Source organism: Oncorhynchus mykiss, chromosome 3 (assembly GCF_057628025.1).
Source record: "Oncorhynchus mykiss isolate SJ-2025 chromosome 3, ASM5762802v1, whole genome shotgun sequence".
Lineage (NCBI taxonomy): Eukaryota > Metazoa > Chordata > Actinopteri > Salmoniformes > Salmonidae > Oncorhynchus > Oncorhynchus mykiss.
Window position 1 is genome coordinate 18,687,669 of NC_143024.1, and position 22,208 is coordinate 18,709,876.

Genomic DNA, 22,208 nt, shown 5'->3' on the forward strand with positions numbered 1-22,208 from the left:
AATGCTAAAGTTGTCCGTGATGAGATTCGAAATGCAACTTTTGGGTTGCTATACTTTTGCGTTATATTCCCACCCATCAACCTTCAAATTAAACCACCCATCCACCCGGACCAACCACCCTACTTTAGTTTTTGCCTTAAGTAACCTTCTGTCTTATGTAACCATACCAAACCATACCAAACCAATTTGAGTATCCCCGATTAACATTTACTATGTTACGTCTAGTCTATGAGACCAGGCTGTTAAACACAACACGGACAGCCAATCCAGCTCGACTCGACTCCCAAGTATACCTGGAGATTTTACACACGAATAAAACTATGTCTGTACTGAGAAGACCTGACGGAACCATGACAGGTACCGAGTGAATAATTAAATACGGAATATAGAGAAAAGAACACTGCGTGTGTTCCGGAGGCGTTCGCAGTTCGAGTGAGCACCTTTTGGTTCGGAGCGCACACATACGCACGCATCTGAGTAGCGATGGGCGCTTGGACGCTGCTGCTGTGCCTACTCGCCATTGTGAGAGGTGAGTAAGTTGTCTGTCGAGGCTTTGCTAATGGCTCGCCGGAGCCGGGAATGATGCGCTTTTGTGTGGCTCTTCTCGGTACGACCACGAGGTGCTGAAAGCACCATACATTAGTCTTCTATAGATTTAATGGAAGGATGCTTTGAGGGAGGGGTAGTTGGATAAAGGGAGAGGAGAAGACAAGATAGAGATAATGCCTGTTTCATTGCTGTGTCACCATCGTTCTCCTAACGTCTGTGTGTGAGTACGTACTAGGCTACAACGGAATGATGATGTTAGGGAGAAATGATACATCATAACTGCATTACGTTATGCGCTCAACTGGGGTGATCTTTTATGACAACATTACTGAAGGCAACCAGGAAGACAATATTTATCTTTATGCTACGCGTTCATTAATTGTAGAATGCAATACAATGGAGAAGGTGAGTTCCCCTCCTACAATAAAAGACGCGTCGAATCCTATACCCAAGCAATTCATGATTATTGAGTCCCCATTACTGTGTGGATATGTCTTACTTTCTATTGAGAGAAGCCAAATGTTTTTCCCATCGACATAGCCTTTTAGTCTATATTTCTTAGCCATTATAATGACGTTACATGACTGATAATGGAAGAGTATGTGTCACTGTAAAGCTGGCCTGGCTTATAGTACACAGATCAAGTAACATTATCACCCTAGTGTGGGATCCAAGGTTAGATGTATGATTTACACACACACACACACGCACACGCACACGCACACACACACACACACACACACACACACACACTACATGCACACGTGGCAGCAGGGGTAGCCTAGCGGTTAGAGCGTTGGGCCAGTAACTGAAAGGTTGCTACTTATAACTGAACCGACAAGGTAAAAAAATCTGTTGATGTGCCCTTGAGCAAGGCACTTAACCCTAATTGCACCAGGGACACCGTTGATAATGGCAGACCCTGGCCGTGACTCCACTCTCCGAGGGTGTCTCAATATAGACTTGTGTGAAATAGGACAAATATAAGCACTCACATGGCCCACACATACACACAAACACACATACACCCATACACACAAACACACATACACCCCCCCTACCTACACAATTGAGCCCCACAGTGGACGCATCATAAAACCTAGCAGTCAAACATGGAAATGGTTCGCTCTCGTGTAAATCTCTCTCAGACATTTATCTATATATTCAGCTCTATTTACTCTCGGATTCCAAAATGCTAATTAGCATCAAGTAGACATCATGACTACAAATCCCTGCAAGCTCTTGCACGTAGACTACAAATCCCTGAAAGCTCTTGCACTTCATCTCTAGCTGACACGTTTGCTGTCAGCCAGCTATATGAATAAGTTGGCATGGTGTTAGAATGCACTGCTGTATTAAAGCAATTGAGAACTAACTTGTTGACATGTTCTGTTGCAGATTCAAAACCTAATGAACTCATTGCAGAATGTATCCATAATCATGAATGAATAAGCATATTTTTTTGACCAGAATGCACCAGTCACCCATCAATCACGTCAAACACCTGTGAGAGCGGAATTACAAGATGATGTTATAATACTGTTATTGCTTCAAATGGTTGTTTTGTGGAATATAATAGGGGTCTTATAACACTGTCATCTGGGCATGGTCTTCTGAATTGGGCCTCTGGGGGCTCAATGCTGACCGTGGATTTACCATGCCTTTGGTGATAAAACCTAAAGACCGCATTCCATAGCATGAGTTGGTGTTTGTGTGCTGGGAGGTACCAGGATAGAGATGGCTCCTGTATGGATAATGATGAGAGGAACTTTGTTTTTGGGGGCCAGACCCTGGTTTCCACACAATGAGAACAGTCTTTACAGCAGATACTGTCTACTGTCAATTTATTTTATGCAAATCCTAACCTTGTGACCCATTCCACACCATCTGTTGTTTGTCATGTAGACTAAGGTGGTGTATCTTTGCTATAAAATATATTTGTTTCGTTTGTGTCGGGGCTCTCAACAAATCATATAAGGGTGGTCATCACTATTGCAGGGTACTCACATCATTAACTTGTGTGTGTGGTGTGACCTGCTTTCCTTATTAATAAGTGAATTAAGATTAGTTTATGTATAAATCTGACTTGTGTGATGAGTATTGTCTCTCCTCATTTGATAATAAAGAAATAACCACCACACACCTTAACTCCAACAATTCAATTGTTTTAATAAAATATAAATAGTAAACAATGCATGCATGTGCCTTTTATACATAACATATAAACATCTGAATGTAAATAAAGATGAAATGATTTCTTCATCAATGCCACAAACCTGGGACATCGAAGATCACCATATGAACTAGTATTCCTATCAGAGAACAACACACATATTCTTCTGATTTTAGACCAGCACAAATAACACCATGTAAAACAGCATATTGTAATTTTTGGTTGGTGAGTTACAAATGTAGAAACAACTGAAGGTGTAAGGTAGCTTTTATAGAAAATACTAGGTCAACTCCAGCAGAATGAGAAACACACCTAACAGACTCAAAACAAGGAAGCCATGCCTTAACACAGCTATATCAACACCCTTCTAGTGTAACAGGTCCATGTAGCCATGCCTAAATACAGCTATATCAACACCCTTCTAGTGTAACAGGTCCATGTAGCCATGCCTAAACACAGCTATATGAACACCCTTCTAGTCAATGTAACAGGCCCATGTAGCCATGCCTAAACACAGCTATATCAACACCCTTCTAGTCAATGTAATAGGCCCATGTAGCCATGCCTAAACACAGCTATATCAACACCCTTCTAGACAATGTAACAGGTCCATGAAGCCATGTAGCCATGCCTAAACACAGCTATATCAACACCCTTCTAGTCAATGTAACAGGCCCATGTAGCCATGCCTAAACACAGCTATATCAACACCCTTCTAGACAATGTAACAGGTCCATGAAGCCATGCCTAAACACAGCTATATCAACACCCTTCTAGTGTAACAGGTCCATGTAGCCATGCCTAAACACAGCTATATCAACACCCTTCTAGTGTAACAGGTCCATGTAGCCATGTCTAAACACAGCTATATCAACACCCTTCTAGTGTAACAGGTCCATGTAGCCATGCCTAAACACAGCTATATCAACACCCTTCTAGTGTAACACGTCCATGTAGCCATGCCTAAACACAGCTATATCAACACCCTTCTAGTGTAACAGGTCCATGTAGCCATGCCTAAACACAGCTATATCAATACCCTTCTAGTCAATGTAACAGGTCCATGAAGCCATGCCTAAACACAGCTATATCAACACCCTTCTAGTCAATGTAACAGGTCCATGTAGCCATGCCTAAACACAGCTATATCAACACCCTTCTAATGTAACAGGTCCATGAAGCCATGCCTAAACACAGCTATATCAACACCCTTCTAGTGTAACAGGTCCACGAAGCCATGCCTAAACACAGCTATATCAACACCCTTCTAGTGTAACAGGTCCATGTAGCCATGCCTAAACACAGCTATATCAACACCCTTCTAGTGTAACAGGTCAATGAAGCCATGCCTAAACACAGCTATATCAACACCCTTCTAGTGTAACAGGTCCATGTAGCCATGCCTAAACACAGCTATATCAGCACCCTTCTAATGTAACAGGTCCATGTAGCCATGCCTAAACACAGCTATATCAACACCCTTCTAGTGTAACAGGTCCATGAAGCCATGCCTAAACACAGCTATATCAACACCCTTCTAGTGTAACAGGTCCATGTAGCCATGCCTAAACACAGCTATATCAATACCCTTCTAGTCAATGTAACAGGTCCATGAAGCCATGCCTAAACACAGCTATATCAACACCATTCTAGTGTAACAGGTCCATGTAGCCATGCCTAAACACAGCTATATCAATACCCTTCTAGTCAATGTAACAGGTCCATGAAGCCATGCCTAAACACAGCTATATCAACACCCTTCTAATGTAACAGGTCCATGTAGCCATGCCTAAACACAGCTATATCAACACCCTTCTAGTGTAACAGGTCCATGAAGCCATGCCTAAACACAGCTATATCAACACCCTTCTAGTGTAACAGGTCCATGTAGCCATGCCTAAACACAGCTATATCAATACCCTTCTAGTCAATGTAACAGGTCCATGAAGCCATGCCTAAACACAGCTATATCAACACCATTCTAGTGTAACAGGTCCATGTAGCCATGCCTAAACACAGCTATATCAATACCCTTCTAGTCAATGTAACAGGTCAAAATCAAATCAAATCAAATTTATTTATATAGCCCTTCGTACATCAGCTGATATCTCAAAGTGCTGTACATAAACCCAGCCTAAAACCCCAAACAGCAAGCAATGCAGGTGTAGAAGCACGGTGGCTAGGAAAAACTCCCTAGAAAGGCCAAAACCTAGGAAGAAACCTAGAGAGGAACCAGGCTATGTGGGGTGGCCAGTCCTCTTCTGGCTGTGCCGGGTGGAGATTATAACAGAACATGGCCAAGATGTTCAAATGTTCATAAATGACCAGCATGGTCGAATAATAATAAGGCAGAACAGTTGAAACTGGAGCAGCAGCACAGCCAGGTGGACTGGGGACAGCAAGGAGTCATCATGTCAGGTAGTCCTGGGGCATGGTCCTAGGGCTCAGGTCCTCCGAGAGAGAGAAAGAGAGAAGGAGAGAATTAGAGAACGCACACTTAGATTCACACAGGACACCGAATAGGACAGGAGAAGTACTCCAGATATAACAAACTGACCCTAGCCCCCCGACACATAAACTACTGCAGCATAAATACTGGTGGCTGAGACAGGAGGGGTCAGGAGACACTGTGGCCCCATCCGAGGACACCCCCGGACAGGGCCAAACAGGAAGGATATAACCCCACCCACTTTGCCAAAGCACAGCCCCCACAACACTAGAGGGATATCTTCAACCACCAACTTACCATCCTGAGACAAGGCTGAGTATAGCCCACAAAGACCTCCGCCACGGCACAACCCAAGGGGGGGGCGCCAACCCAGACAGGATGACCACATCAGTGACTCAGCCCACTCAGGTGACGCACCCCCTCCAGGGACGGCATGAGAGAGCCCCAGTAAAGCCAGTGACTCAGCCCCTGAATAGGGTTAGAGGCAGAGAATCCCAGTGGAAAGAGAGGAACCGGCCAGGCAGAGACAGCAAGGGCGGTTCGTTGCTCCAGAGCCTTTCCGTTCACCCTCCCACTCCTGGGCCAGACTACACTCAATCATATGACCCACTGAAGAGATGAGTCTTCAGTAGAGACTTAAAGGTTGAGACCGAGTTTGCGTCTCTGACATGGGTAGGCAGACCGTTCCATAAAAATGGAGCTCTATAGGAGAAAGCCCTGCCTCCAGCTGTTTGCTTAAAAATTCTAGGGACAATTAGGAGGCCTGCGTCTTGTGACCGTAGCGTACGTGTAGGTATGTACGGCAGGACCAAATCAGAGAGATAGGTAGGAGCAAGCCCATGTAATGCTTTGTAGGTTAGCAGTAAAACCTTGAAATCAGCCCTTGCTTTGACAGGAAGCCAGTGTAGAGAGGCTAGCACTGGAGTAATATGATCAAATTTTTTGGTTCTAGTCAGGATTCTAGCAGCCGTATTTAGCACTAACTGAAGTTTATTTAGTGCTTTATCCGGGTAGCCGGAAAGTAGAGCATTGCAGTAGTCTAACCTGGAAGTGACAAAAACATGGATTAATTTTTCTGCATCATTTTTGGACAGAAAGTTTCTGATTTTTGCAATGTTACGTAGATGGAAAAAAGCTGTCCTTGAAATGGTCTTGATATGTTCTTCAAAAGAGAGATCAGGGTCCAGAGTAACGCCGAGGTCCTTCACAGTTTTATTTGAGACGACTGTACAACCATTAAGATTAATTGTCAGATTCAACAGAAGATCTCTTTGTTTCTTGGGACCTAGAACAAGCATCTCTGTTTTGTCCGAGTTTAAAAGTAGAAAGTTTGCAGCCATCCACTTCCTTATGTCTGAAACACATTCTTCTAGCAAGGGCAATTTTGGGGCTTCACCATGTTTAATTGAAATGTACAGCTGTGTGTCATCCGCATAGCAGTGAAAGTTAACATTATGTTTTCGAATGACATCCCCAAGAGGTAAAATATATAGTGAAAACAATAGTGGTCCTAAAACGGAACCTTGAGGAACACCGAAATTTACAGTTGATTTGTCAGAGGACAAACCATTCACAGAGACAAACTGATATCTTTCCGACAGATAAGATCTAAACCAGGCCAGAACTTGTCCGTGTAGACCAATTTGGGTTTCCAATCTCTCCAAAAGAATGTGGTGATCGATGGTATCAAAAGCAGCACTAAGGTCCATGAAGCCATGCCTAAACACAGCTATATCAACACCATTCTAGTGTAACAGGTCCATGTAGCCATGCCTAAACACAGCTATATCAACACCCTTCTAGTGTAACAGGTCCATGTAGCCATGCCTAAACACAGCTATATCAACACCCTTCTAGTGTAACAGGTCCATGTAGCCATGCCTAAACACAGCTATATCAACACCCTTCTAGTGTAACAGGTCCATGTAGCCATGCCTAAACACAGCTATATCAACACCCTTCTAGTGTAACAGGTCCATGTAGCCATGCCTAAACACAGCTATTGTGGGCAGCACCTTTACCATTGCATTCAGTCTGAACCCCAGGATGAGCAGGAGGACAGAATTTACATAGGTGAAAGAAAGGTAGCAAAAACAGTACACCAAAACATTTTTAAATGTGTTTCTGAGTCTAGATATGATCAAATCAGGAGATGAACAAGTGAAGGAAGCTGCATAGGGAAATTGGGTGAACGTAGGGTGGTTTTACAGCGATAAGATGGAGAGTTAAAAGGGTCTGAAGTTGAGGGACCATGGGGCATGAAAGGCATAGTGTGGAATAAGGGGTAGCGAGGGATGGTTGGCCATGGAATAAACATAAAATGTGGTGCTGGTGTGCTTCAACACCCCTTTAGATTGTTGTTACCCCATGTCCAGTCATACTCGGGGCCTCAGAGTGTGTCTCTCGACGTCCTTCCATCTCAGTTGCAGCATTCAAATCATTTTGAGCATTGAGGACAGCATTTTGTTGACAACATGGTGGTTTACACTATGTCTACTGTGTGTGAATGATGGAAGAATCTTACCCCAGCTGTAGGTCCATTTGAGTGTGTGTGGCCACTTAGGCCTGCACATCAACCTGTACTGGGACCATTTGAGACTTGTAATGCGTGCTTTCAAAGTGCTGCTTAATTTTCTTCAGGTTGTCACGTCCTGACCATAGAGAGTCCTTATTTTCTATGGTAGAGTAGGTCAAGGCGTGACTGGGGGGTTAGTCTAGTTTATTATTTCTATGTTGGTGATTGTGTATGATTCCCAATTAGAGGCAGCTGGTAATCGTTGTCTCTAATTGGGGATCATATTTAAGTAGCTGTTTTTCCCACCTGTGTTGATGGGATATTGTTCTGAGTTAGTGCACGTAGCATCTCTGTAGTCACGGTTCGTTGTTCGTTTATTGTTTATTTGTTTTTGTCTTTTCTTAGTTTTACTTTCTATTAAATAATGTGGAACTCAACATCCGCTGCGCCTTGGTCCGACATTTATTCTAGCGAACGTGACACAGGTCTGCATATACAGTATATCACAAAAGTGAGTACACCCCTCACATTTTTGTAAATATTTGAGTATATCTTTTCATGTGACAACACTGAAGAAATGACACTTTGCTACAATGTAAAGTAGTGAGTGTACAGCTTGTATAACAGTGTAAATTTGCTGTCCCCTCAAAATAACTCAACACACAGCCATTAATGTCTAAACTGCTGGCAACAAAAGTGAGTACACCCCTAAGTGAAAATGTCCAAATTGGGCCCGATTAGCCATTTTCCCTCCCCGGTGTCATGTGACTCGTTAGTGTTACAAGGTCTCAGGTGTGAATGGGGAGCAGGTGTGTTAAATTTGGTGTCATCGCTCTCACACTCCCTTATACTGACTGGTCACTGGAAGTTCAACATGGCACCTCATGGCAAAGAACTCACTGAGGATCTAAGGACATGGATTACTGGAACCATGTCCTGTGGTCTGATGAGACCAAGATAAACTTATTTAGTTCAGATGGTGTCAAGCGTGAGTGGCGGCAACCAGGTGAGGAGTACAAAGACAAGTGTGTCTTGCCTACAGTCAAGCATGGTGGTGGGAGTGTCATGGTCTGGGGCTGCATGAGTGCTGCCGGCACTGGGGAGCTACAGTTCATTGAGGGAACCATGAATGCCAACATGTACTGTGACATACTGAAGCAGAGCATGATCCCCTCCCTTCAGAGACTGGGCCGCAGGGCAGTATTCCAACATAACAACCCCAAACACACCTCCAAGACGACCACTGCCTTGCTAAAGAAGCTGAGGGTAAAGGTGATGGACTGGCCAAGCATGTCTCCAGACCTAGACCCTATTGAGCATCTGTGGGGCATCCTCAAACGGAAGGTGGAGGAGTGCAAGGTCTCTAACATCCACCAGCTCCGTGATGTCGTCATGGAGGAGTGGAAGAGGACTCCAGTGGCAACCTGTGAAGCTCTGGTGAACTCTATGCCCAAGAGGGTTAAGGCAGTGCTGGAAAATGATGGTGGCCACACAAAATAGTGACACTTTTGGCCCAATTTGGACATTTTCACTTAGGGTTGTACTCACTTTTGTTGCCAGCAGTTTAGACATTAATGGCTGTGTGAGTTATTTTGAGGGGACAGCAAATTTACACTGTTATAAAAGCTGTACACTCACTACTTTACATTGTAGCAAAGTGTCATTTCTTCAGTGTTGTCACATGAAAAGAAAAAAAAATGTGAGGGGTGTACTCACTTTTGTGATATGCTGAACAAAAGCATAAATGCAACATGTAAAAGTGTTGTTTCCATGTTTCATGAGCTGAAATTAAAGATCCCAGAAATGTTCCATACTAATTCAAGCGTATTTCTCTAAAAAGTTTGTTTACATCCCTGTTAGTGAGAATTTATCCTTTGCCAAGATAATCCAGTCACCTGACAGGTGTGGCATATCAAGAAGCTGACCAAACAACGTGATCATTACACAGGCGCGTCTTGTGCTGGGGATGACAAAAGGCCACTCTAAAATGTACAGTTTTGTCACACAAGACAATGCCACAGATGTCAGAAGTTTTGAGGGAGTGTGCAAATCAAATCAAACTTCATTTGCCACATGCGCCGAATACAACAAGTGTAGACTTTACCGTGAAATGCTTACTTACAAGCCCTTAACCAACAGTGCAGTTCAAGAAGAAGCAATGATTTACCAAGTAGGCTAAAATAAAAAGTAAAGATACAAAGTAACACAAGAAGAATAACAATAAAGAGGCTATATACGGGGGCACCGGTACCGAGTCAGAGTGCAGGGGCACCGGTACCGAATCAGAGTGCAGGGGTACCGGTACCGAGTCAGAGTGCAGGGGCACCGGTACCGAGTCAGAGTGCAGGGGTACCGGCTAGTTGAGGTACATGTAGGTGTACATGTAGGTGGGGGCGAAGTGACTATGCATAGGTAACGAACAGCAAGTAGCAGCAGTGTACAAGGGGGGTTTCAATGTAAATTGTCCGGTGGCAATTTTTACGAGTTGTTCAGCAGTCTAATGGCTTGGGGGTAGAAGCTGTTGAGGAGCCTTTTGGTCCTAGACTTGGTCCTAGACAAGCGCTCCGGGACCGTTTGCCATGCGGTAGCAGAGAAAACAGTCTATAACTTGGGTGACTGGAGTCTCTGACAATTTTATGGGCTTTCCTCTGACATTAACTGTAATTTAGTTAAATCTTTGAAATTGTAGCATGTTGCGTTTTATATTTTTGTTCCGTGAATAAAGGTCAACTACAAAAGGGAGGAAGTTAACAACCTGTAGCTTAGCTTGAATTCAAAGTTGTCACTAAGCAATACGATGAAACAAACTACTACAAACTGTTCCACACAGGCCAGTACAATAGCCTACACTTTGAGAGGAACCTAAAGGCACATACAGTACCAACCAATACTACTCACCCGACAGACAGGGCAGGTGTGGACCAGTGCTGCCTTGGCTGCAGTCTTCTGGTTCGCAGCTGCTCCCTTCTTAGCAGCCGCCTCCGTGGCATCAGTCAACAAGTTCAACTTGAGTGGAGCATGCATTATATATCAATACCCCCCCCCCCCCGCCTACTAGCTATACTCATGATCTGCTGTCCAGAGGGCAACAGTAAACATATCAATGTTTTCCCGCTGTAAAGACTCGAGAGGATGCTAATCAGTCCATCTCCAAAACCTTTCAAAAATCCAGACTAAAATATCACATCTAGCTAGGGTAGCTACAAGTCAAGTTGTACTTGAAGTAGGAAACCCACCCCTCACCCAGAGGCACAAACAAACATTATCAAGAACGCCTAGCCCTAGCTTCTCACCATCTAAGTTAGCTAGACTGTTGGTTTATAAAAGCCAAAGAAATCTAAACTCATGCATTTAAATGGCTAGACAGATAGACTGCTAATCTATCCAGACTAATGTTGCTAACAAGCTAGATAACAGGCATTTACAATTTAAAACTTTCCCAAGACAGATAACAGAATTGTACATTTTAACAACTTTAGCCAATGTATTAATTACTAACATTAGATAGTTAATCTAGAGATTCTTACCTTTGCCTCAATCTTCAGTCTCGTCGAGGTCATCATGGCCCTGATGACATGAAGCTTTAGACAGGCATCTGTAGTTCTGTATGATAACCTCATTAGCAGCTAATTAGCATGTATTTTTATGGGGGGGGGGGGGGGGGGGTGTAAATACAGGCGAATATATTGATAAAAGTAATTTTGTCAGAGAGAGATTTATATGGTTATCAAAACGTCATGCCAGGGTAAGACTACACAAAATACAGCCTTTATCTGAAGGGTTTCTAAAATCCATAATGGATCAAATGAATGGTTGGAAAATTACTGGAACCATTTCCACTGCTAGGTTTTACGGGTATTATGACTCATACTGTGGGGCTCAATATACACACACACACTCACACACACACACACACACACACACACACACACAGAAATGCGTTCACACTGCTGAGCAATCTGTCTGAGACTAAGGAAAACTATGACTATAGAAAGTAGGGGGCCACAGTGGACCTCTACATCTGCATGCCAACTAGGTGGCTGCAACAGAAGCCACCACCACCCACTCCCCTCCACCATTAGAACATCATGAGTAGGAGAAGTCTGTAGGAGCCCCCATCGAAACACACACACACACACACACACACACACACACGCAGACATCAACATTAAATTCCAGAGAGGTTAATGAGCCGAAACAACACAAAACACCAGCCAACGGCAACCACTTACCACACACACACATATATATAAACACATCACTGATTGGCCGAGTTACAGCTGCCTTTAGATTTCCAAACAATCAATAGAGAGTGACAGGACAGGGGACTCCCCCTCAGCCCTGGGTTAACTAACCATCTATCATCACCAGTACAACAACAAGACACACACACACACACACACACACACACACACACACACACACACACACACACACACACACACACACACACACACACACACACACACACATTAACTGTATACAAACAGGGTAGTTAACGCATTAACTGTATAAATGAGTAGTTAACACACAGTGGAGGGGGTGTTTTATACACACATTTGGAAGGCCAAAAAGATCATCAAAGACAAGAACCACCCGAGCCACTGCCTGTTCACCCCGCTACCATCCAGAAGGCGAGGTCAGTACAGGTGCATCAAAGCTGGGACCTAGAGACTGAAAAACAGCTTCTATCTCAAGGCCATCAGATTGTTAAATGCTGTTAAATAGCCGTCACTAGCACATTTGGGGCTGCTGCCCTATATACATAGACTTGGAATCATTGGTCACTTTAATAATGGAACACTAGTCACTTTAATAATGTTTACATATTTTGCATTACTCATCTTATATGTATATACTGTATTCTACTGCATCTTAGTCTATGCTGTTCTGACATTGCTCGCCCAAATATTTATACATTCTTAATTCCTTTTCTTTAGATTTGTGTGTATTGTTGTGAAATTGTTGAATATTACTGTTATATATTGCTTCACTGTTAGAGCTAGAAACACAAGCATTTCACTACACCCACAATAACATCTGCTAAACACGTGAATGGGACAAATAACATGGGACAAATGACAAATAAAATGTGATTTGATTTTTGATTTGACGCACATGTGTACAGACAACACCCCCTCCACCCTACACACACCACATCTGTTACCCCTCATGTAAACGGGCACTACCTGCTGTGGTGATACAGTATATTCAGCGTATATAACATCCAGCAGGTGATGGCAGACACTTAATCCTTTGCACCCCAGTATCTCTACTTGCACACTCATCTTCTACACATCTATCACTCCAGTGTTTAATTGCTATATTGTAGTTATTTCACCACTATGGCCTATTTATTGCCTTACCTACCTTATCCTACCTCATTTGCACACACTGTATATAGATTTGTTCTATTGTGTTATTGACTGTATGTTTGTTTACTCCATGTGTAACTCTGTGTTGTTGTCTGTATCACACTGCTTTGCTTTATCTTGGCCAGGTCGCAGTTGTAAATGAGAACTTGTTCTCAACTAGCCTACCTGGTTAAATAAAGGTGAAATAAAAAAATACAAGAACACATCTAAATGACTGTACGGATTCTTCACTCTGTTGTTCCATGTGACTTGGGCCTGTCTGTCTGTAGACTAAATGACAGGAGACGATACAGTTTTTTATCATGCATGTTACTGTAGTATGAGGAATTATCTTTTACACCAGTGTTTGTGTGTGTGTGTGTGTGTGTGTGTGTGTGTGTGTGTGTGTGTGTGTGTGTGTGTGTGTGTGTGTGTGTGTGTGTGTGTGTGTGTGTGTGTGTGTAACTGACCTTGTGGGCACACGCAATTCAGTCCCATTCAAAATCCTATTTTCCCTAACCCTGACCCCAAAACCTAACCCTAAACCTAACCCTTGCTCCTAACCCTAACCCTACAACAAGTCCTAGCTCCTAACCCTAAACCTAATTCTAAACCTAACGCTACTGTAGCAGTAACAGTAGCAATAACAGTAGCAGCAACAGTGACAGTAGCAATACCAGTGACAGTAGTAGTAACAGTGACAGTGACAGTAACAATAACAGTGACCATAGCAGTAACAGTAGCAGTAACAGTGAAAGTAGTGACAGTAGCAGTAACAGGAGCGGTAACAGTAACAGAAACTGTGACAGTGAAAGTAGTAACAGTGAAAGTAGTGACAGTAGCAGTAACAGAAACTGTGACAGTGAAAGTACTAACAGTAGCAGTAACAGTAACAGAAACTGTGACAGTGAAAGTAGTGACAGTAGCAGTAACAGAAACAGTGACAGTGAAAGTAGTAACAATAACAGAAACAGTGACAGTGAAAGTAGTAACAGTAACAGTAGCAGTAACAGTAACAGAAACTGTGACAGTGAAAGTAGTGACAGTAGCAGTAACAGAAACAGTGACAGTGAAAGTAGTAACAGTAACAGAAACAGTGACAGTGAAAGTAGTAACAGTAACAGAAACAGTGACAGTGAAAGTAGTAACAGTAACAGAAACAGTGACAGTGAAAGTAGTAACAGTAACAGAAACAGTGACAGTGAAAGTAGTAACAGTAACAGAAACAGTGACAGTGAAAGTAGTAACAGTAACAGTAACAGTGAAAGTAGTGACAGTAACAGTAGCAGTAACAGTAACAGTAACAGAAACAGTGACAGTGAAAGTAGTAACAGTAACAGAAACTGTGACAGTGAAAGTAGTGACAGTAGCAGTAACAGAAACAGTGACAGTGAAAGTAGTAACAGTAACAGAAACAGTGACAGTGAAAGTAGTAACAGTAACAGAAACAGTGACAGTGAAAGTAGTAACAGTAACAGTGACAGTGAAAGTAGTAACAGTAACAGAAACAGTGACAGTGAAAGTAGTAACAGTAACAGTGAAAGTAGTGACAGTAGCAGTAATAGTAGCAGAAACAGTGACAGTGAAAGTAGTGACAGTAACAGTAACAGAAACAGTGACAGTGAAAGTAGTGACAGTAACAGTAACAGAAACAGTGACAGTGAAAGTAGTAACAGTAACAGTAGCAGTAACAGAAACAGTGACAGTGAAAGTAGTAACAATAACAGTAGCAGTAACAGAAACAGTGACAGTGAAAGTAGTAACAGTAACAGTAACAGTGAAAGTAGTGACAGTAGCAGTAACAGTAGCAGTAACAGTAACAGAAACAGTGACAGTGAAAGTAGTAACAGTAACAGTAGCAGTAACAGAAACAGTGACAGTGAAAGTAGTAACAGTAACAGTAACAGAAACAGTGACAGTGAAAGTAGTGACAGTAGCAGTAACAGTAACAGAAACAGTGACAGTGAAAGTAGTAACAGTAACAGTAACAGAAACAGTGACAGTGAAAGTAGTAACAGTAACAGTAGCAGTAACAGAAACAGTGACAGTGAAAGTAGTAACAGTAGCAGTAACAGAAACAGTGACAGTGAAAGTAGTGACAGTAGCAGTAACAGTAACAGAAACAGTGACAGTGAAAGTAGTAACAGTAACAGTAACAGAAACAGTGACAGTGAAAGTAGTAACAGTAACAGAAACAGTGACAGTGAAAGTAGTAACAGTAACAGAAACAGTGACAGTGAAAGTAGTAACAGTAACAGAAACAGTGACAGTGAAAGTAGTTACAGTAACAGTAACAGTGAAAGTAGTGACAGTAACAGTAGCAGTAACAGTAACAGTAACAGAAACAGTGACAGTGAAAGTAGTAACAGTAACAGAAACTGTGACAGTGAAAGTAGTGACAGTAGCAGTAACAGAAACAGTGACAGTGAAAGTAGTAACAGTAACAGAAACAGTGACAGTGAAAGTAGTAACAGTAACAGAAACAGTGACAGTGAAAGTAGTAACAGTAACAGTAACAGTGACAGTGAAAGTAGTAACAGTAACAGAAACAGTGACAGTGAAAGTAGTAACAGTAACAGTGAAAGTAGTGACAGTAGCAGTAATAGTAGCAGAAACAGTGACAGTGAAAGTAGTGACAGTAACAGTAACAGAAACAGTGACAGTGAAAGTAGTGACAGTAACAGTAACAGAAACAGTGACAGTGAAAGTAGTAACAGTAACAGTAGCAGTAACAGAAACAGTGACAGTGAAAGTAGTAACAGTAACAGTAGCAGTAACAGAAACAGTGACAGTGAAAGTAGTAACAGTAACAGTAACAGTGAAAGTAGTGACAGTAGCAGTAACAGTAGCAGTAACAGTAACAGAAACAGTGACAGTGAAAGTAGTAACAGTAACAGTAGCAGTAACAGAAACAGTGACAGTGAAAGTAGTAACAGTAACAGTAACAGAAACAGTGACAGTGAAAGTAGTAACAGTAGCAGTAACAGAAACAGTGACAGTGAAAGTAGTGACAGTAGCAGTAACAGTAACAGAAACAGTGACAGTGAAAGTAGTAACAGTAACAGTAACAGTAACAGAAACAGTGACAGTGAAAGTAGTAACAGTAACAGTAGCAGTAACAGAAACAGTGACAGTGAAAGTAGTAACAGTAACAGTAACAGTGAAAGTAGTGACAGTAGCAGTAACAGTAGCAGTAACAGTAACAGAAACAGTGACAGTGAAAGTAGTAACAGTAACAGTAACAGAAACAGTGACAGTGAAAGTAGTAACAGTAGCAGTAACAGAAACAGTGACAGTGAAAGTAGTGACAGTAGCAGTAACAGTAACAGAAACAGTGACAGTGAAAGTAGTGACAGTAGCAGTAACAGTAACAGAAACAGTGACAGTGAAAGTAGTAACAGTAACAGTAACAGTAACAGAAACAGTGACAGTGAAAGTAGTAACAGTAACAGTAGCAGTAACAGAAACAGTGACAGTGAAAGTAGTAACAGTAACAGTAGCAGTAACAGAAACAGTGACAGTGAAAGTAGTAACAGTAACAGTAACAGAAACAGTGACAGTGAAAGTAGTAACAGTAACAGTAACAGTAACAGAAACAGTGACAGTGAAAGTAGTAACAGTAACAGTAGCAGTAACAGAAACAGTCATAGCAGGACAGTGTGATTTGCAGCAGGCAGCCGATACGGATGATGTACAGATCAGATCAGTCAGCAGAAAGTGAGCTGAGTCTCAGTCAGCTGAGAGCAGAGAACCCCAAAGATAAAGGATGTAGGGAGTCTGAGGAGGAAGTACTGATGAAGCATTTCCTCTCTAGTTTCCCTAAGTGATATAACTGCTGCCAACACCTAATTGTTCAATTGAACCGGCCAAATGTTACTGGAAGGCTATGAGCTAAGGGTGGCAGGCAGCCTGCTTAAGTAATGATAGGGGAATCACTGCTGGTGAGGACTGACTCTGAAATGCAAGTGAATAGGCTAACCATCTGTAAATAATGTTTCTCATGGTCTGAGAGTCCACATGGTCTGAGAGTCCACATGAAGTCTTGCAACTATTCGAATCACCCCAAAAAAGCTAAACCATGTATGTAGACAAAACCTGTCTCATCCTTATATAGACTCATCCTTATCTAGTCTCATCATTATCCAGTCTCATCATTATCTAGTCTCATCATTATCTAGTCTCATCCTTATCTAGTCTCATCATTATCTAGTCTCATCATTATCTAGTCTCATCCTTATCCAGTCTCATCCTTATCTAGTCTCATCATTATATAGACTCATCCTTATCTAGTCTCATCATTATCTAGTCTCATCATTATCCAGTCTCATCCTTATCCAGTCTCATCCTTATCTAATCTTATCCTTATCTAATATCATCCTTATCTAGTCTCATCCTTGTCTAGTCTCATCCTTATCTGGTCTCATCTAGTCTCATCCTTATTTAGTCTCATCCTTGTCTAGTCTCATCCTTATCTGGTCTCATCTAGTCTCATCCTTATTTAGTCTCATCCTTGTCTAGTCTCATCCTTATCTGGTCTCATCTAGTCTCATCCTTATTTAGTCTCATCCTTGTCTAGTCTCATCCTTATCTGGTCTCATCTAGTCTCATCCTTATTTAGTCTCATCCTTGTCTAGTCTCATCCTTATCTAGTCTTATCCCCATCTCATCTAGTCTCATCTAGTCTCATCTTTATCTAGTCTCATCCTGATTTAGTCTCACCCTTATCTAGTATCATCCTTATCTAGTCCCATCCTTATCTTGTCTCATTCTTATCTAGTCTCATCCTGATTTAGTCTTATCCTTATCTAGTCTCATCCTTATATCGTCTCATCCTTATCTAGTCTCATCGTTATCTAGTCTTATCTAGTCTCATCCTTATCTAGTCTCATCCTGATTTAGTCTCATCTAGTCTCATCCTTATCTAGTCTCATCCTGATTTTGTCTCATCTAGTCTCATCCTTATCTAGTCTCATCCTTATCTAGTCTCATCCTTATCTAGTATCATCCTCATCTAGTCTCATCTAGTCTCATCCTTATCTAGTCTCATCCTGATTTAGTCTCATCTAGTCTCATCCTTATCTAGTCTCATCCTGATTTTGTCTCATCTAGTCTCATCCTTATCTAGTCTCATCCTTATCTAGTCTCACCCTTATCTAGTATCATCCTTATCTAGTCCCATCCTTATCTTGTCTCATTCTTATCTAGTCTCATCCTGATTTAGTCTTATCCTTATCTAGTCTCATCCTTATATCGTCTCATCCTTATCTAGTCTCATCGTTATCTAGTCTTATCTAGTCTCATCCTTATCTAGTCTCATCCTGATTTAGTCTCATCTAGTCTCATCCTTATCTAGTCTCATCCTGATTTTGTCTCATCTAGTCTCATCCTTATCTAGTCTCATCCTTATCTAGTCTCATCCTTATCTAGTATCATCCTTATCTAGTCTCATCTAGTCTCATCCTTATCTAGTCTCATCCTTATCTGGTATCATCCTTATCTAGTCTAATCTAGTCTCACCCTTATCTAGTTTCATCCTTATCTAGTCTCATCTAGTTTCATCCTTATCTAGTCTCATCCTTATCTAGTCTCACCCTTATCTAGTCTCATCTTTATCTAGTCTCATCTAGTCTCATCCTGATTTAGTCTCAGGGTTAGGTCATCATGGCATACCTCTACCTCCCTTCCCTTAGTTTTACTGAGGTCTAATGTGGGAGTCAGTCTGAAATATTCATGGTGTCACATTAACTTTGCAATATTTGCTGAAAACAGGCTGGATACAACCTGAGCTACCAGCAATATTACAACCATTCTGCCTGGGCCTGACTATGACACAGTGGCCGGGAGAGACGGAGGGAGGGAGGGAAAGGAAAGCGGGAGAGAGTGAAGGAGAGGGAGAAAGAGGGGGTGGGAGAAGGAGAGGGAGAAAGAGGGAGAGAGTGAAGGAGAGGGAGAAGGGGGGGGGGAGAAGGAGAAAGACAGAGATAATGGTGGTCATTTATTCAGATGCTGAGTATATAGTGAGGGATGTCATTAAAGCCTAGCAGCAGGTGCTGACATGGAGTATTGAACTGTAGTGTACTGTGTGTATGTGTGCTTGTATCCTAGGTGTGTGTGTGTGTGTGTGCATAGTGACGAGTGTAGTCAAGGGCATTCAAGGAGTGTGTGTGTCTGTAGTGCATGTCTGAGCCCACAGTGCTTTGTTCAGTAGCAATGTGTATTATTCATGTGGCACACACACACACACACACACACACACACACACACACACACACACACACACACACACACACAATCCTCAGCCTCAAGCTCTACCCCATCACCCCTAAAAAACAAACTCACAAAGATAAACACTTACACACACTCACATCAACACCCACAACAAACAGACAAATAGCTACACAGGCTGACAGCATTTGTATTGATGACAGTGATGGGAACGAAGGAAGAGACAATATCAGGCTGTCAGAGAGAAAAAGTGATGGAGATAAAAGCAGAGAGAGGGATGGGGGAGTTTACAGCTTATGATTAGAGTCTTCATTGATCCAACCACTGAGGCCGTCATTCATGTTCACTGAACACAGAACGCCACAGAGAGAGAGAGAGAGAGAGCAGGGGGAAGAGGGGGAGAGAGAGAACATGGGGAGATGGAGCAGGGGGAAGAGGGGGAGAGAGAGAACATGGGGAGATGGAGCAGGGGGAAGAGGGGGAGAGAGAGAGAACATGGGGAGATGGAGCAGGGGGAAGAGGGGGAGAGAGAGAGAACATGGGGAGATGGAGCAGGGGGAAGAGGGGGAGAGAGAGAACATGGGGAGATGGAGCAGGGGGAAGAGGGGGAGAGAGAGAATATGGGGAGATGGAGCAGGGGGAGAGAGAACATGGGGAGATGGAGCAGGGGAAAGAGGGGAAGAGAGAGAACATGGGGAGATGGAGCAGGGGAAAGAGGGGGAGAGAGAGAACATGGGGAGATGGAGCAGGGGAAAGAGGGGGAGAGAGAGAACATGGGGAGATGGAGCAGGGGGAAGAGGGGGAGAGAGAGAACATGGGGAGATGGAGCAGGGGGAAGAGGGGGAGAGAGAGAACATGGGGAGATGGAGCAGGGGGAAGAGGGGGAGAGAGAGAACATGGGGAGATGGAGCAGGGGAAAGAGGGGGAGAGAGAGAACATGGGGAGATGGAGCAGGGGAAAGAGGGGGAGAGAGAGAACATGGGGAGATGGAGCAGGGGGAAGAGGGGGAACATGGGGAGATGGAGCAGGGAAAAGAGGGGGAGAGAGAGAAAGAAAGAGAGAGGGGATTGGGAGAGAGACTGGAAGGGGGGCGAGAGGGAGAAAGAAAGAGGGGAAGGGGAAAGAGAGGGAGTAAGAGAGACAGGAAGGGGATAGAGAGGGAGAAAGAAAGAGGGGAAGGGGATAGAGAGGGAGTAAGAGAGACAGGAAGGGGATAGAGAGGGAGAGAGAAAGAGGGGAAGGGGAAAGAGAGGGAGTAAGAGAGACAGGAAGGGGATAGAGAGGGAGAGAGAAAGAGGGGAAGGGAAGAGAGAGGGAGAAAGAGAGACAGGAAGGGGATAGAGAGAGAGAGCGAGGGGAAGGGGAGAGAGAGGGAGTAAGAGAGACGGGAAGGGGATAGAGAGGGAGAGAGAAAGAGGGGAAGGGGAAAGAGAGGGAGTAAGAGAGACAGGAAGGGGATAGAGAGGGAGAGAGAAAGAGGGGAAGGGAAGAGAGAGGGAGAAAGAGAGACAGGAAGGGGATAGAGAGAGAGAAAGAGAGACAGGAAGGGGATAGAGAGGGAGAAAGAGAGACAGGAAGGGGATAGTTGTAAGGTCTGGGGTCCGCTCACAAACCAAGACTTCCCAAAATGGGACAAACACCAAATTGAGACTCTGCATGCAGAATTCTGCAAAAATATCCTCCGTGTACAACGTAGAACACCAAATAATGCATGCAGAGCAGAATTAGGCCGATACCCACTAATGATCAAAATCCAGAAAAGAGCAGTTAAATTCTATAACCACAACACCATAACAAAGCCATCACCTACAGAGAGATGAACCTGGAGAAGAGTCCCCTAAGCAAGCTGGTCCTGGGGCTCTGTTCACAAACACAAACACACCCCAGGACAGCAGCACAATTAGACCCAACCAAATCATGAGAAAACAAAAAGATAATTACTTGACACATTGGAAAGAATTAACAAAAAAACAGAGCAAACTAGAATGCTATTTGGCCCTAAACAGAGAGTACACAGTGGCAGAATACCTGTCCACTGTGACTGACCCAAATTGAAGGAAAACTTTGACTATGTACAGACTTTGTGAGCATAGCCTTGCTATTGAGAAAGGCCGCTGTAGACAGACCTGGCTCTCAAGAGAAGACAGGCTATGTGCTCACTGCCCACAAAATGAGGTGGAAACTGAGATGCACTTCCTAACCTCCTGCCCAATGTATGACCATATTAGAGATACATATTTCCCTCAGATTACACAGATCCACAAAGAATAAGAAAACAAATCGAATTTTGATAAACTCCCATATCTACTGGGTGAAATTCCACAGTGTGCCATCACAGCAGCAAGATTTGTGACGTGTTGCCACAAGAAAAGGGCAACCAGTGAAGAACAAACACCATTGTAAATACAACCCATATTTATGCTTATTTATTTTCCCTTGTGTACTTTAACTATTTGTACATTGTTACAACACTGTATATATATATAATATGACATTTGTAATGTCTTTATTGTTTTGAAACCTCTGTATGTGTAATGTTTACTGTTCATTTTTATTGTTTATTTCACTTTTGTATATTATCTACCTCACTTGCTTTGGCAATGTTAACACATGTTTCCCATGCCAATAAAGCCCCTTGAATTGAATTGAATTGAGAGAGGGAGAGAGAGAGAGAGAGAGAGATAAAGGGAAGGGGAGAGAGAGAGAGAGATATAAAGGGAAGGGGAGAGAGAGATAGTTGTTGTGGTGTGTCTCCTGCAGCAGTATTTATCCTCCACTTTGTGTGGTATTGTGACAGCTCTGCCAAAACCAAGCCACTCCAGTGATATGACAACAACCTGAGAGGGTGTGGGAGTGGCGTGAGGATGGGGGAAAGAGAAAGAGTTGGAGGAAAAGTGAGATGGAGGAGGAGAGAAATAGACAGTAGAGGAGAGAGGGAGAGAG

The 22,208-nt window shown here is 42.9% G+C and overlaps 1 protein-coding gene across 1 annotated transcript in view; it reads left to right on the forward strand.

Moving 5' to 3' along the window:
- Nucleotides 1-221: 221 nt before the first annotated feature.
- The window catches only part of LOC110508431 (neuronal acetylcholine receptor subunit beta-2), a 46,543-nt gene continuing 24,556 nt past the window's right edge, over nt 222-22,208 (forward strand). The window contains exon 1 of the mRNA XM_036967459.2: nt 222-529. Coding sequence (XP_036823354.1) covers nt 484-529 — 46 coding nt within the window. The 5' untranslated portion in view covers nt 222-483. The remainder of the gene's footprint in view (nt 530-22,208) is intronic.